Raw genomic sequence first — 15,152 nt, 5'->3', positions numbered from 1 at the left:
CACAGTAACTAATCTACAACCGAACAGTTAAAAAAAGAAAAGAATCAAGGTGCTGCTGTGGTCCAGATAATGTCCAGATCTTAACCTGACTGACATGCTATGATGGGATAATAGGAGAGCTGAGCAGAAACAAATGCAGAATGGGACAAAATTCCTCTACAACCATGTGAGAGACTGATAAAATCCTACAGAAAACCACAGCTGAGCGTTATAGCTGCTAAAGGAGATTCTACAAGTTGTTGAATTCCTTTGGTTTAGTTTTTGTTTATTAATGACACATGGTAATGATTCATGCATTTACCGTTGATCTTAAGTTTCATTGACTTTATTTATATAATTATTCAGCACATTATGAATGTTTACAATGTTTGATACATAAATCTTACAACTGAAATATAATCTAATTCTGTTTTTTAACCATAAATTTACATTATTAGCAATTATTTAAATCACAGAATATGGTTTAACACAATCACATGCTCATTTTAGGACATCCCAAACAACAACTATTTATCTAATCATATCTCTGATTACTTTACAAATAAAGCTGTTTAACAGAAGAAAAAAAAAACAGTCAGCAGAATAAAGTTTCATTTCAGGTTCAATTACAGTTTCCTAAAATACCAACAAACCATTGACTATGAAAAAAACAAACACATTTTGTTATAATCAGGAAAAAAAATAATTGTATGATGCAAAGCGCTCACAACAACACAATGGCTGTAATGGTAAAAAAAAAAAGGTGCAGAACATTGGTCACAGTAACATTAAAATGCAGACAGGATTACAGCACTAAGAGGAAACATGATGTACACTGTCGAGTTTTTTTCCCTTTCATAACATTACAAGCATGTGCTTTAGGATTGATCAAATTTATAAAACATACTGTTCACAAAACATTTTACTTTTGGTTTTTAACAAATGTGTAGTTGCTCAAACCCACATCCAGGAGAAGCATGAATAAGTTAAAGTGTCTAAAAAAGAAACCCCCGTAGATGTATCAAGGCTCTGGTGTGTTCAAGCAGTGCAACGTGTAACAGAAAAGGCAAATAAAAAATGCAGAAAATGATAAACCCTTCAACACAAATTCAATCAGTTACAGAAAACAAACAAAATGAACACAACTAAACCTGTGGAACTTTCTTTTTCTGAAAATAAGGTCTCAATCTTTAACACAGCTCGATATGTACCTGTTACATGCCCTGTAAGTTCCAGCTTTATACCTGGTAAGTACCTTGTAAGTATCAGGTACTTACCCAGTAAATAACCAGTATACTGTATAGCAGGTAAATACTGAACATATCTGGTACATACCCTGTAAGTACCAAGTGTGTACCTGGTAAATATCTGGTACCTGTAAGTACAGAGTACATAACAGGCTGTATTTGATATTACAACAGATTAAAGAAATAATAAAAATTGGCACCTTAAATATTTCACCATGACTGCTGTTGAACTCCGATATTTATGAAGTACACTCATAATTGATATACAGTGTATTTTTTGTTCTTGTTATATACATTGATAATTCTTTCTTTGTACATATACTTGTATCAATATACTTAACATTTGCTGAACATTTTTCTGGGGGAAGGGTGGGGGCCTGTTTCAGCTGTCAGAGTGGGAGGTGGGCAGGTCACCAGGCCATCCCAAGGCCAACACAGACAAACACAAGGTCAATTCAGGGTCACCAGGTAAAGTCTTATTTTAGACCTTTTGAAGTAGTAAGTAATGGGTAACTGTGGATAAGTGGTTAGAGCAGTTGTCCTCCAATGATTGAGTTGGAGGTTCAAGTCCACCAGTATGTCACATGTTGAAGAGTCCCTGGGTAAAACACTGAACCCTCACTGCCTCCAATGTGCCTCATTGGTGTATGAGTGTGATCTAAAGCACTGATTAGACTCAGATCAGCTTTGTAAAGATGTGCTGTATGAATGTCTTGTAAAGCACTTTGAGTAGCCATTTAAGGTTCTGCAGAAAAGTTATGAACAACTAATATGTTACCTGTTACCTTTGAACAACCTCACTTTGGAGAAACAGAGTTTATTCTGCCAGACTGAAGAGCGAACGGGGAGTCCAAGCAAGACCAAAATGAGGGGCTGTTTGAAATAAATTTTTGCCTCCCTTCTTAATTTATGCTGTTATACAGGAACTTGTTGACTACATTGTTAAAGTTGCATTTTTCTTGATGACCTTACAAATAGAATAGACAAGGTATTTCACAACAAAAATGATCTCCATACCTGGTGGTATATTAGCCAAAAGTGTTCATATTTATTACACATAAATTCAAATAAACAGCTTGTTTGAGCAACTTTTAAACTTAAATTTATATATTTTTTAGAAAATGCAACAAGTAATAGGGCCTGGAAACACTAGTGATCGTCCCTACTCAGTTTTCTTTTTTTCACACTATCCAGATCTGAAAAATACTAAAAATCAAATTCCAGACTCTAAGGTAAGACAGCAGCAGTTCACTTCAATCTTGGTCCCATTCGGACTAGCCATTAGCTCCTCTTTCTCCAAAGGTTGCCCAAAAACCTATCTACAACAGGTAAGATATTAGGCTCCACTTTATAAGATCTGAACTATCCCTTTACCCTAACATTCATGTTTTTTGACACTGGGAGGGAAGCAGAGTACGTCCAGCTGAAATTTGAACTAGAGATCTTCCTGCAGTGAGGTAACAGAAGTAACCACTTCACTATCAGGCAGCCCTGGTTTTTGAACTCGTAGTGGTAATTTAAAAAATTTGCTATGGGTTTGTAACACAGACTGAATGAGATGGGAGGGTTTTTTATCATCAGCCCAACAGCTACACTGAATTGATATGAAACTACAACAATAATTTTATTCCAGACCTTATTAAAACTTGAGGATTTAACATTTCAACCAATTAAAAAATAACACCTGATGTCACGTTACAAGCAGCCACAAAATATGCTGTCAGTTTAAAACAACATTAATATAAGTATAATGAGACATTTTATTTCCCTCAAAGATGATCTAACATTTCATTTTTTCTTCCTCAAAATCCTATGATTAGAAACTGATTAATAATCGATGCTGAAAACTTGGCACATTTTAAAGGAGACTAACTTTGCTTGAAAGAACGCACATCAGCCCCTTATTGCACGAGTTTTAGACTAAGATTATCTTATGATAATAAGGAATGGAGTTGTAGACGTTTTGTGGGATCTCATGTAGAACTGAGATGTCACGCTCAGAGTATGAGTTGTGAACGTCTCTCAGCTATTACCATACAAAGATTTAGCTAAATATCTGATAAACTGACTGCATTATAGCCATTTTTGTATTGGCTAAGGTTGATAGGATGTGGTGGCTATGATGAATTAAGTTGACTTCAAAAGTAAATCAGTTGTAGATGATTACTTCCTGAAAGATTCATTGAAATCCATTCAGTGGTTTGTGAGCTATTTTGCTAACAGACAGACAGTGTTGACTCCAACAGGTATATAGAGATTATTTGGTACACAAAGACATGGACAAAAATGTTACTGTCTACAGTACTGGAGGTCATAATAAACAGTAATAACTAAGATAAGACTGGCAGACTCATTGTTTCTGAGCATTTAAATATTTGAGTTTAAGCCCAAGCATGATTTTAACCCAGACTAAAGGGGATGAACTTCTGAGCCTGCTGTGCTCCAATTTCAGCTACATACAGAGCTCCAGCAGTCAGATCCAGGTCCACCAGGTGGGGCTTCACGTCCTCAGACAGCTGGATCACGCTGACCACGCTGCACTGGCCGATCAAGCCCACTGGCGGCGCATCCAGCAGAGAAATCTGATTGGTGTTGAGTTGGACGACAACAAAGTATTTCTTGTCCGGGGTGAGACGAACCGAGTAGGGGGCATCCTCCGAGAAGCAGCTCCCCCATGTGCCCAGCCAGTCCCCTGTGATGGAGTTGAAGACTTGGATCCGTTTGTTGCCCCTGTCGGCCACCCACACTCTCTGAGCGGTATCTACCGTCACGCTGTGGGGGATGTAGAACTGAGCCAGGCCTTGTCCTTTCTCTGCATGCATCCATAACACTCTCTGTTCTTTGGAGAGCTTGATGAGGCGGTTGTTCATCCCACCATCACCGTCCACGATGTAGAGCTCCCCGGAGTCGTGGACAAAAATCTCAGCTGGTTGGTCAAACTGCAGAGGGTCCAACCCAGAACCAGCTTTCCCTGGGGTACCCAGCACCTGACACATGCAAGGAAAGGTTCAAGAACCAGCAACAGAGAACAACCTGACCCTACAGAAAACAGCATTGTAAATACTTGAAAACTAGACTTGCAGAATCAACCGTTTCTAAAATTAAAGTCCTATCCCTCCTCAAAGGAATGCATATTGCCTGCCGTTTTACATCCTAGAGTTTAAGACTAAGATCATCTAAGAAGGGACGAGATGTAGTCATTTTCGTCAAACTTTGTGAATGATGTCATGCATGATCTCATCCAATATTGTGATTTCTCATGAAATGTGTTAGCTAACAGAGAATATGTTGAGCTACTACCAAACCAAATTTAAGCTCAAGATCTGTATAGTTGACAAAGTTATAGCCATTTTTGTTTTGGCTATTGATGATAAGATGTAGAGGCCATCTAGAATTTGATTGACTCCAAAAGTTATTCAGTTGTAGATGTACATCCAAGATTACTTTTGGAGAATTCCAGTTCCAGTGTATCATGAGATATTTTGCTAGTACAACAAACACACATGGGCAAAAACATCAAACATAAAATGAAACCAGAAATCAGAATCATTCACCTGCAGCAGCTTGCCTGATGGTGTGTACTGTTTGATGCAATGACCATAAGGACCGTCCCCTACATCTGTAATCCACACGCTGGGATTGTCTGATGCTGCATCTGCTACAAACATCCCATGAGGCATTTCCAGAGTGGTTGTGTTCCAAGACATGAGAAAATCGCCATCTGTGGAGAACACCAGCACCTTTGGCACATTATAGCCTAGAAGAAAGAAAAGGTCAAAAGGTGAGTGTATTTTCAAGGAAGGGACCAGGTCATGAGAGGTACAGCACAGGTTGAACGACTGGGAGAGAAAGTTAGAGAGGCCAGACTGAGCTGGTTTGGACGTCCAGAGGAGGGACAGTGGGTATATTGGTAGAAGGCAGTGACGGGCGGTGCATTTCACACTTAGGCCTTCAGTGATGTCCATCTTAGTCAATAAATACCTTTCATTATGCCAGCATTTATAACATCGGGACTGGAGAGTAGTTAAAATCACACTTAAGCACAAGGCATTGCATCACCTTAGTTGTGTACAAAATGGGCTATTATCCGGTGCATTTAAAAAATTAACAAACCCACATCAGCAATTAAAACATATCTGGTATACTACTGTTAAAACTAAATAACTGCCGTGGCTCAAACTAGTAAGTATCCATATCCAATCACAGGACGCGTAAATGTCACATTCAATGTGAGGCTAGCTAGAGGGCCTTACCGATTGGCTATCGCAACTATCTATCAACTGCATTTACCCATTCACTTACAGTGCACAGACGCCTGCATTGTTGATTCTGAAGGCCCAGGTAGATTTCATACAGCCTGGCAACATAAGGTAGCTGAATTCTGATTGGATAAAAACTAACCTAAAAACAACAGCACTGGAAGGAGCATAATATGACATGAAGAGAATATGAATACTTTTAGATATCTAGGGAAAGTAAATTAAAAATTAAATTAACCTTTATCATAATTATGACCATGATTTCTGGTTATGTTAGGCCAGCAGAGAAGGCCTTGCTGGCCGTGATGCCCCACCACTGGTAGATGGATGTTAGAGATACAGCTGCCAGGAAAGAGACAAAGAGGAGATATATGGATGAAGTTAGAGAGGACATGAAGGTAGTTGGAGTGAGGACACAGGACACACAAGACAAAGTTAGATGGAGGACGATGACTCGCTGTGGCGACCCCTGAAAAGGGAACAGCTGAGAGAAAAAGAAGTCTCTCCTGAAGTAGACTTGTCTGAAATACATGTCCTTTACCTTTAAAGGAGAACTAAAATCAAATCTCAAAATGTTGACATTGCATGAATGTCATTTAGTAAAACACTTCTACAAAACATTCCAAGGACCCAACTCTCTGACCTAAAACTTAAATAACTTGTTTTTATTATTTTTTCAATAAATGCCAAAGTAGGATGATTTGGGGGGCCAAGTTGCCGTCCTGGGTTCATGACATGCAGATCCCCGGCAGGCTCCAAAATATTGCTGAAGAACCAAGAGAGCGTGCCATTGTTTATTAGTGGAAATGGAAGAAGAAGCCTTTTTTGTACACAAAATCTTTGCGGGAGTAATGGATATACAACCATACCAGTATGAAATGAACCAACGGCTGGATCTCTAGAAACAAGTGAAAACTCTTCAGCTGGACAAGGACCGTCATGGCCAACAAGGCAACATGCCCAACAATCGAGTTGGGAACATGGCATAGTGAGAACCGATTACCCCCAGATCATTGTCATGACATCAATACACAACACTGCATGTCAATATACCGTCAGAAGAGAGCTAACATTGTTAACCTTATGCTAAATCGATGCTAACTTGTTAAGAACGTGTGCATGCTTGAGGGTAATAAAGTATAGTTTATGCACTCTCAATAGAGTAAAGTAATAAATCAACAGCAGTTTCAGATTATGACATTTGTTTAATCACACATAGATTGTCTATATTTTTTCATCAAGAACAAACTGCTCTGAATCACAAACTGATCTCAGGCCGTCAGGCCTGTATGTTCAGTACATACCTGTATGTACTGAACATACAGGTATGTACTGCATTTTTGCATGAGGTATGCTACTAATTTCTCGTCTGATTCTTTGTGGCGACGTCATCCTCTCTATTTGCCTCACTTGTAATATTAACCTTTAAAGAGGAAATTAAATCAAATATCGAGTTTTCATGTTTTTTTCTGTTAGTTAAACACTACCATAAAACAAATCAGTGGTTTATTTCTCTGATTTAAAACTTTAATGACTTGTTTTTAAGAGTTTTTGAGTTAAAATCCTGAAGTGGACTGATTGTGTGGGTAGGAGGCTCCAGTGCCAGTCGGACAGCTGGAGGCGGTGGTTCTTTATTGAAGGTTTGTATTTCAGCAGCCAAACTAACCACATCCATCAGACTTTTTTGTACTTCTTGAAGCTGAAGAATGACTCAGCTGTTGGAGTTTTGGGTAAGTTAATTACAAAAATTAAATGCCAAAGAGAATAATTTTTTTTTTAAATCTTTCATTATTAATCTGAAATAAGTGTATTTTTTTTAAACTGAGAGCCTCTGAAAACAAGCACCTTTTATGACTTTCTTTTGATTCATGTTAGCTTCAAAAACACTTTTCATTTCCCCTTTAATTACTTCAGTGCACATCTTTATGACCCGTAAACGGCGTTTCTGGTAGTTTAAGGTGAACCAAACATAATGAGTCTTTTCTTTAATACAAATGTTTACCTCTCTGTGCCACATACACCACCCCGGCGTACTGGTTGACAGCCACGGAGAACACCTCTCCGGTGAAGAGCTCCGGGTTCCTGGGCCAGCTCAAGTCCAGTTTGTAGAGGGGTCTACCTACTAGCTGGTAGTCCGGTCTAAAGTTAGGCCTGCTGGGGTGCTGGTTGCTGCTGCTACTGTACAGCACCGTCATAAACAAGACTAACAACCCCATACTGAAAGCTACTAAACACGTCTGGTCTCTTCCTTTTATCAACATCAGTGTTGGTGCACCTACCTGTCAAGTGCTACGTGTTAAAACTCAGACCCGCCGACTTCAGCTAAATCTAAATATCAGCTTCAAAAGCGGAGGAGGACACAACAGCTTAGCTCATTTAGCGAAGGTCCCCGCCAACAAATGAAAACCTGATAGGGTTTTAGTTCGGTTGTTATCTTGTGAAATTCAGTGTTTACTTGGAATCGAGGTTCAACAAAAACACTGAAGTCACAAGATACACTATTTCCGTTCAAAACTATCACAATAAAACAAAAGTCGCTACATTTATCCGAGTTTAGGGCTGAGATTTAAGACAGTTTAAAGTAATATACGTGTATTATGATGAATTAAGAGCTTGTTTTTTATTATTAAACATATATATATATATATATATATATATATATATATATATATATATATATATATATATATATATATATATATATATATATATTAAAACTTTACCGATGTTATTGTGAAGACTTTTACTTTTTTATCTTCCGGTTGCATCGAGCCCTTGTGGAAGGCGCATGCGCATACAATGAAACGAGCAGCTGTTACGTCACGACGTTTTCGTGTAGCTGGCTGCGAAGTAGAGCCGACTCTGTGCTAGATTGACACTAATTATCTCCTTTTCTGTGTAATTTATATATTTTTTTCATTGCAGAGCGAATGACAGTCCGCGAAACAAAGCGACACATTTCATGTAGCGTAAACCACCGGAAAACTGACTCAATGGAAGTCGTGGACAGCCCGCTGAACCTGGTAGGTTCCCCTATTTTTAAGTTCTCCTGTCTGGGTGTTGTGATAACATGCTAACGTTCCTGTAGCTCGGTTCTTCATTGGGTAGCTGTGTTGGCTAGCAGTGATGATCAGATGAAGCTTCTTGAAGCGCCGAAGAGCTTACAAATTGTTCATCTCTCGAGGCTTTGAATGCTCAGTAGAGCCCCCTGCTGGCCTAAAAGCTTAAGGCAAGAATAGATTCAAACAAAATTGAAAAAAACATGGTTGTCATTAAATGCTCTGAATGATGAATAAACCTGTTCTCTTGTTGCTTCTAATTAATAGAATCAACACAACACAGAGTTGTACTTTTTATTTTTCCTATGTTCTCAACATATTACTTGGAAACAGCTGTGTTCCACATTTTTACTACCATGGTGAATTATTTATTTAATGTATTTTTAGACAATTTTCCTTGCATTGTTCACATGCAACCAAAGATGCAGGAGATATACAAATAATTTAAGATGTGTACGAACCAGTGGGGTGAACAGTTCTGATATTTTAACACGTCTACTTTTATTCAGGCCCATCAGCAGTGCAGGAAGGCAGAGCGTTTGGTGGCTGCTGGGAAGTACGAGGAGGCCATCTCCTGCCATGGAAAAGCAGCAGGTATGCTTTATGACCCCACCACGGTTTGGGTGACATTTTTTCAAAACTTGAAGCTTTTTTACTTGTTACTGTGTAGCTGAGACATGCAGTTACACAGCGAATAATTACGTCGCATAAATGTAAGAGATGATATCTATAAACAATCATTTCTGTGGTGTCCCCATGAGAAGAAGTCAGAGGAGAGTCAGCAAAGTGGCTGGAACCGACGCATCAAGTTGACTCGGTTGATTGCTTTTTATATTTTGTTGTCTGAATTTTTCTCAAAATGTTGTCTCAGAATGCACATCTTGTCCAGTGTCATGGTGGGTGACCTATTCTGGGCAGATTTTGCTGCTGTAAGATGAGAACAAGAGCGTAATGCTGCTGTCGCTGTTCTGTATGTTGGCGTATTTGGATTTTATTTTATTTTTAATGTGAATCAAAATGTGGAAAAAATTAAGCATAGGTTGTATAAAGTTAAGTTTTGTGCCGATCCGGTTACATATATTGAGTATGTACTGGGTTGAAGGGTAGGAAAGTTACAAGGGAGTACTAGTAAGAGCTAGGAAGACTAGGACCATAGGCGATGTAAGTAAGTTCTTTTGGCTGGTCCCTTATTCAGGGGTTGCCGCAGCAAGCAAACTCGCATGAAGAATTTGGCAATTGTTTTACGCCAGATGCCCTTCCTGCCGCAACCTGGGCTCAAACCTGCAACCTCAGGATTACAAGACCAAGGCACTGAGCACCGAGCCACCACAGCCCCTTAGTACCATACGCCATGTAAGCACACTTATTAAGAATCAGCATTGTGACACCAGCAGGATGACAGCAGCATTGTTAGAATATATACATCAGGCTCCCCCACTTCACACGTACTACCTGACTCTGCTCTGTGACTACCGCTGTTGCCAGCTAAGACTCAGAACTTGAAGCTTTTTAAATAAAAAGCTTCAAAAATAAAAAGCAACAAAGGCTGGAAAAGGGCATCTCAGGCCGTTTGTCTCTCACTGATTCTCAGAAAGCATTTTATTCTGAGCATGTGTTGCTTTTCTGCCAAATATTGCCAAAGTGTTTATTTGCATCACAACAAGAACATTTCCTTTGCACAGCTTGTCACATTTGATGGTTCTGTCCAAATTAAACACAAATATTTATAATTATTTAGTTACCAAAGCTGAAAATAAACTCAGCAGCACTCTAAGATCAAAAAGTCACTGTTTAATATAATATTAGTTCAAACAGGTTTAAAAAAAAAAGCAGAAAAATTACATTTGTGACTGCAACAGTGCCCTCTACTGCCTACCAAAGTGTGTACAGGCTGTTGATACCAGCTATCAGCTGCTGAATTAGTCTTTTTATCATTATTTACATACTAGGTTTCTTTACAAAACTACTGGTTTAACATGGGAGGCCTCAGCAACACAGAGTATAGCAACATTCATAGAGGCCTGTTTGCTTTCTCAAGCCTCAAAATAAGTTAAAGGTTCTGTAATGTAGAAAAATTCATCTTAACTGTGTTGTCTCTGGTCAAGTGGAGAGGCCAGTGCATCCTGTGAAATGGTTAATGACGGGCATTTCTCACACTTTCAGCTTCATGCTTCACAGAACGGGCTGTATTGTAGATGAGTTGTTGTCTCCTGAGTTACTCAGCTCTTTGTCTCTGTCTCTCTCCCAGATCTTCTTACAGAGGCGATGAAGACCACAGAGTGTGAGCAGGTGGGAAACTCACTCATTCAGTTTCTTCTTATATTATCAATCCCTCTTTATTTGTGAAGAATAAGAAGTTAAAAGAAACAGTACATCTAAAAATACCTTTTTTAATAATTTACTCAACCAACCAGAGTGTTTTAATCTTCATTATATATTAAAAATATATAATTTGCCATTATAAGTTACAAGCTTTGAGTTTAATGTTCCAGCCATTACTGTCTTTGTTTTCAAAGTTACCAACTTAGAAACCACAGGTGCCTCTTTAGGTTTCATGGATAGACAGCTGGAACCAGATGTTTACATACACTGTCTCAAAGATACACCACCATTATTTCTCACTGCCTGACATTAAATCAGACTAAACCTTTCAAGTTTTAGGTCAGTTAGGATTCCCAAAATTACTTATATTTGCTAAATGCCTGAATAATGAGAGAGAGAAATAAGATATCATTTTTGTAGAATTATTTATTACTTTCTTCAGAGTCACATGTTTACATACACTAAGATTACCATGCCTTCAAACAGTTTGGGAAAGCCCAGATGATGAGGATGTTGTGGCTTTGGAAGCTTTTGATTGGTTCTGTGTTCCTGCGATTAATCAGTGACTGCTGGAGATGGGCACCAGCTCCTCCACGACCCAGAAAGGAAACGTGGTTAAAGCAAATATAGATAAATGGATGGATGGTAACTTCATTTTAACACAACACTATCTGTTGGAAACACTGCATCCCTTCGTGTAAATCTGGTACATAAATGATCACAATAAATGGAGCAATGCTCACTTTGGCCCTTGTTAGATTTCGTCTTTGGAACAAATTGACCTTAATAAGAAGGCTGTTTCTGCAGGCTCATCTGTCCATGGAGCTGCAGCGAGACAGCCACATCAAACAGCAGCAGCTGATCCAAGAGCGCTGGAAGAGAGAAGCTCGACGTGAGGCAACGAAGGCCCGACCCAGCCTGGGCCAGCCTCTCAGCAGGACCGGGATCCCTGCAGAAACTCAGCCTCCAGACCAGCCCCATGTTCATGTCCTGAGCGGCCTCTCAGCTGAACCCAGCAGAGCGGTCCAGGAGAGGGAATACGACACCTTACTTTATCAGTTTCAGATCCGGCAGACTCAAAGCTGCCAGCCTTTGACTCCACCGTGCTCTGGATCGAAAACCACTAAAGATGACAAAACCCGCCTCGAGGAGCAACAAACCACCATTGAGGACCTGCGGCGCCTGGTGGACCACTTGATGAACGAGAACCAGCGCCTGTCAGCTGAGAATGAGCGGCTGCGTTTGGAAAACGCCCGGCTGCATTCAGAGGCAGCGGACTTTGTGGAGCGCTCGGAGCTCTGGGTGCTCCCGCAGGCCGGGAGTGTTATGGGAACAGGAAGCGGGCACGAGAGGAAGAGTACTGGAAAAGGCAAGGAGATTGCAATCCCTCAGCTACCCCCTCTGGAGATGCCAGCTCAGGAAGATCTGTGTCTGGATGACCTGCCCCCCCTGGAGCTGCCGGAGGACATCCAGAATGAGCTCCAGGAGCTGCTGGACAGGGACAAACTGGGATGAAATGATGGAATGAACAGGCAAACATGCAGCACCACCACCCTTGTTATCATCATCATTAAATGAGTTAAAGCAGTTCAGCTTCAGTTCAAATACCAAACTGCGGGACACTGAAACCGGGTTTGAACTGACAAACGACTTCTACTTGATTTCAGATCTGTACTAGATTCTGTAATTAAACTTTAATCAGACTTACAAAAGGAGTAAGAGATGAAGGAGCTTTACATTTTAAAATTCTGTTAAAAAGATACTTCAGATCTTTAGGTGTGGGGTCCTGTGTAAAGGTTATGAACAATTAATATCTAACCTGTTGTAGATAGCTCTTTGAACGACCTCAGTTTAAAGAAATACTTTATTTCTGAGTGGATGAACGAGTTCACAACTCATCAGAGTGGAGCTTTAAATTGGAGTTTAAAACGCCTCCAATTTCAAAATGTCACTGTGATGTCATTTTGCAACTTATTTATTAACCTTTACATCAGTTTGCATTACGTGGTTATTTTGGCAGAAATATGATATTCCTGCAGGAAGTGCCCCAGCTAGCTGCTGTTCTTTTGGTGAAACCTTAAAAAAATAACGTGATCTCATGAGACAGAACACTCAGAGTATTTGTTGAGGGTGACTGAGCCACCAGCACATCAAATTTTATCTGTAAAATTGACTGAGTTATAGCCTTTTTTGTGTTGGCTGGTTAATGTCGATTAGCTGTGGCGGCCATCTAAATCTGTATTGAAGTCCAAGTTAATCAGTTGGAGATGTACATCCAGTGACTACCTTCTGAGACTTTTATTAAAATCCATCCAGTGGTTCAGGAGATAACAGACAGGCAAAAGCATTATCTCCTGCTTGTCGTCTTGTTGCAAAACTGATGGCAATGAAAAGGTTTGAATTTTTTCAGATTGGCTCCACTCAAGACTAGCCGTTAGCCCGTCAGTCCAGTCAGATTTAAGCGCTATCTGCAACAGGTAGGACATTAATTATTCATAACGTTTATACAGAAACTCACTTTAAAAGATCTGAACTTTCCCTTTTAAAACATCAGTAAGCCAAAACATTAAAACCACTTGGGATGGAAAGGCAAATTTAAATCCCCTGGGTGATGGTGGGGCGTTCAGGTGCTTCAGGGACATCAGGTTTATTACAGTGTTCCTTGAATCACGTCTGAGCAGTTTTCAGGTTGTGGTGAGAAGAGCTGGCCTTCTGGTGGTGATTACTACCCTCATAATGGATGTTTATTATTTTTTATTAAATTTTAAAAAACCGTTTTCTGTTGTTTTGAAACAGCCAACAATCATCCTCTTAACTCCAGCAGCATTTAACGATTTACAAATCAAGACTTTCTTTTCTTTCTGTTTGTCTGTACAATATTGTTGAAAAAAAATGATGTAAAGCACAGAAATGTGATAGAATTATTCATGTAAATTTCATTTCTGAAGGGCAAATCAGATTTTTAAGTTTCAGCAAAACTAGTTGAACACACCTGAGCCACACAAGCTTTCAGGTGATCTTCACTGGTGACACAGAGAAGGCTTAAAGGGAGCCTCGTCATTAGAGCCGTCTACTTTCATCGAAGCTCTCACTGAATGCTGTGCGTGCGTGAATGTTAGACGTGAATGCAACATTTCTGGATGAACTGCTTCTTTAATGTCAGTAATCAACTCCACCTTCACAACCGTCTAACAACACAGGCCGAGATGTGAAGGAGCCACAGGGGCGTGTAAGATTAACTAAACTACATGGCTGCATTTTAAGATTCTTGTAGCAAACATAAAGTAAAGGCTTGAATCATGAATGTGTGAATACATGAATTTGTATGTGCAGATCATTCAAATAACAAAACTGAATACATCTTAAATGGTACCGATGAAGCTGCTTCCCCCAAATGCTAACAATTTGAATGACTTATTAAAGAGTAGTTCAGATCTTTTAAAGTGAGCTTCTGTTAAAAGTTTTTGAACAGTTAGTATCTTACGTGTTGTACATAGCTCTTTGAACAACCTCAGTTTAGAGAAATGAATTCTTACAGCTAGTCAGAGCAAGACTTGTTTTAAAACAACTGAAATCTCAACATTTCTACATCCATTTATTTGGACATTATCTCAAAAACCTTAAAATTGCCATAAATATAAAATTACATCATTTCAGATAGAGACAAATCTGTTTATACTCTTTCGTTATAAAAAGAAAAACCCACACAGGTCACTGAAATATTTTGCAACTGACAAAAGTAATAAAAGGGGAAAAAAATACTAAAAATCAACTAATGACAATCAGGCATATTTAAATTTATTTAAGCAGAATTTTATTTAAAAAACCAACTAATGAAACTGGCCTTATCGATAAGGATGGCTCCCCTGGAAAAGACAAACTAATTTGTCAACAGGGACATGTTAACCTAAGGTGTTCCTGTTAACAGCATCACAGGTGTCTTCAGTCCTGTAATCAGTCAGTCTGCCTGTTTAAGAGGGGGAAAGTAGTCACAGGGCTGTTTGGTATGGAGTGTACCACACTGAACATGGAGCACAGAAAGCTGAGGACAGAGTTGTCTCAGGCACTTAGAAAGAAAAATGATTGACATCCTGTTAATGGTAAAGACTAAAAGACCATCTCCAAGCAGCTGGATGTTCCTGAGCCTACAGCTGCACAGCTTATATCAATCAATCAAATTTTATTTGTATAGCACATTTCAGCAGCAAGGCATTTCAAGGTGCTTTACATAATTAGAAAACAAAATAAAAACAGCATGTGACAATGAATAAACAGTAAGAAAGAGA

General features: G+C 39.3%; 2 protein-coding genes across 2 annotated transcripts; one reads left to right on the top strand and one right to left on the bottom strand.

Annotated features, from left to right (window-relative positions):
• Window positions 1–309: 309 nt before the first annotated feature.
• Window positions 310–7,976, bottom strand: LOC108245172 (NHL repeat-containing protein 3). The gene is made up of 3 exons (XM_017431863.3): window positions 7,488–7,976; window positions 4,781–4,983; window positions 310–4,213 (listed from the first exon to the last, which is right to left on the bottom strand). Exons 1-3 carry the CDS (start codon window positions 7,744–7,746, stop codon window positions 3,626–3,628), a joined length of 1,050 nt encoding a protein of 349 aa, XP_017287352.1. The 5' UTR covers window positions 7,747–7,976; the 3' UTR covers window positions 310–3,625.
• Window positions 7,071–13,642, top strand: nrbf2b (nuclear receptor binding factor 2b). The gene is made up of 5 exons (XM_017431864.3): window positions 7,071–7,215; window positions 8,411–8,508; window positions 9,054–9,138; window positions 10,793–10,833; window positions 11,674–13,642. The coding sequence occupies exons 2-5, from the start codon at window positions 8,416–8,418 to the stop codon at window positions 12,379–12,381; spliced, it is 927 nt and encodes a 308-aa protein (XP_017287353.1). The 5' UTR covers window positions 7,071–7,215; window positions 8,411–8,415; the 3' UTR covers window positions 12,382–13,642.
• Window positions 13,643–15,152: the final 1,510 nt, after the last annotated feature.

The sequence above is a fragment of the Kryptolebias marmoratus genome, linkage group LG2 (assembly GCF_001649575.2).
Source record: "Kryptolebias marmoratus isolate JLee-2015 linkage group LG2, ASM164957v2, whole genome shotgun sequence".
Lineage (NCBI taxonomy): Eukaryota > Metazoa > Chordata > Actinopteri > Cyprinodontiformes > Rivulidae > Kryptolebias > Kryptolebias marmoratus.
Note: the sequence above shows the minus strand (reverse complement) of the source record. Positions and strands in the feature narration are given on the sequence as shown.

Coding starts and splice junctions, on each gene's coding strand:
- LOC108245172 (XM_017431863.3), bottom strand. CDS start 7,746: ATGTTGATAAAAGGAAGAGACCAGACGTGTTTAGTAGCTTTCAGTATG. Junction 4,984..7,487: donor GGTGTATGTGGCACAGAGAG/GTAAACATTTGT, acceptor TCTTTCTTCTAG/GCTATAATGTGCCAAAGGTG. Junction 4,214..4,780: donor CATCAGGCAAGCTGCTGCAG/GTGAATGATTCT, acceptor TGCATGTGTCAG/GTGCTGGGTACCCCAGGGAA.
- nrbf2b (XM_017431864.3), top strand. CDS start 8,416: ATGACAGTCCGCGAAACAAAGCGACACATTTCATGTAGCGTAAACCAC. Junction 8,509..9,053: donor TGGACAGCCCGCTGAACCTG/GTAGGTTCCCCT, acceptor ACTTTTATTCAG/GCCCATCAGCAGTGCAGGAA. Junction 10,834..11,673: donor AGACCACAGAGTGTGAGCAG/GTGGGAAACTCA, acceptor CTGTTTCTGCAG/GCTCATCTGTCCATGGAGCT.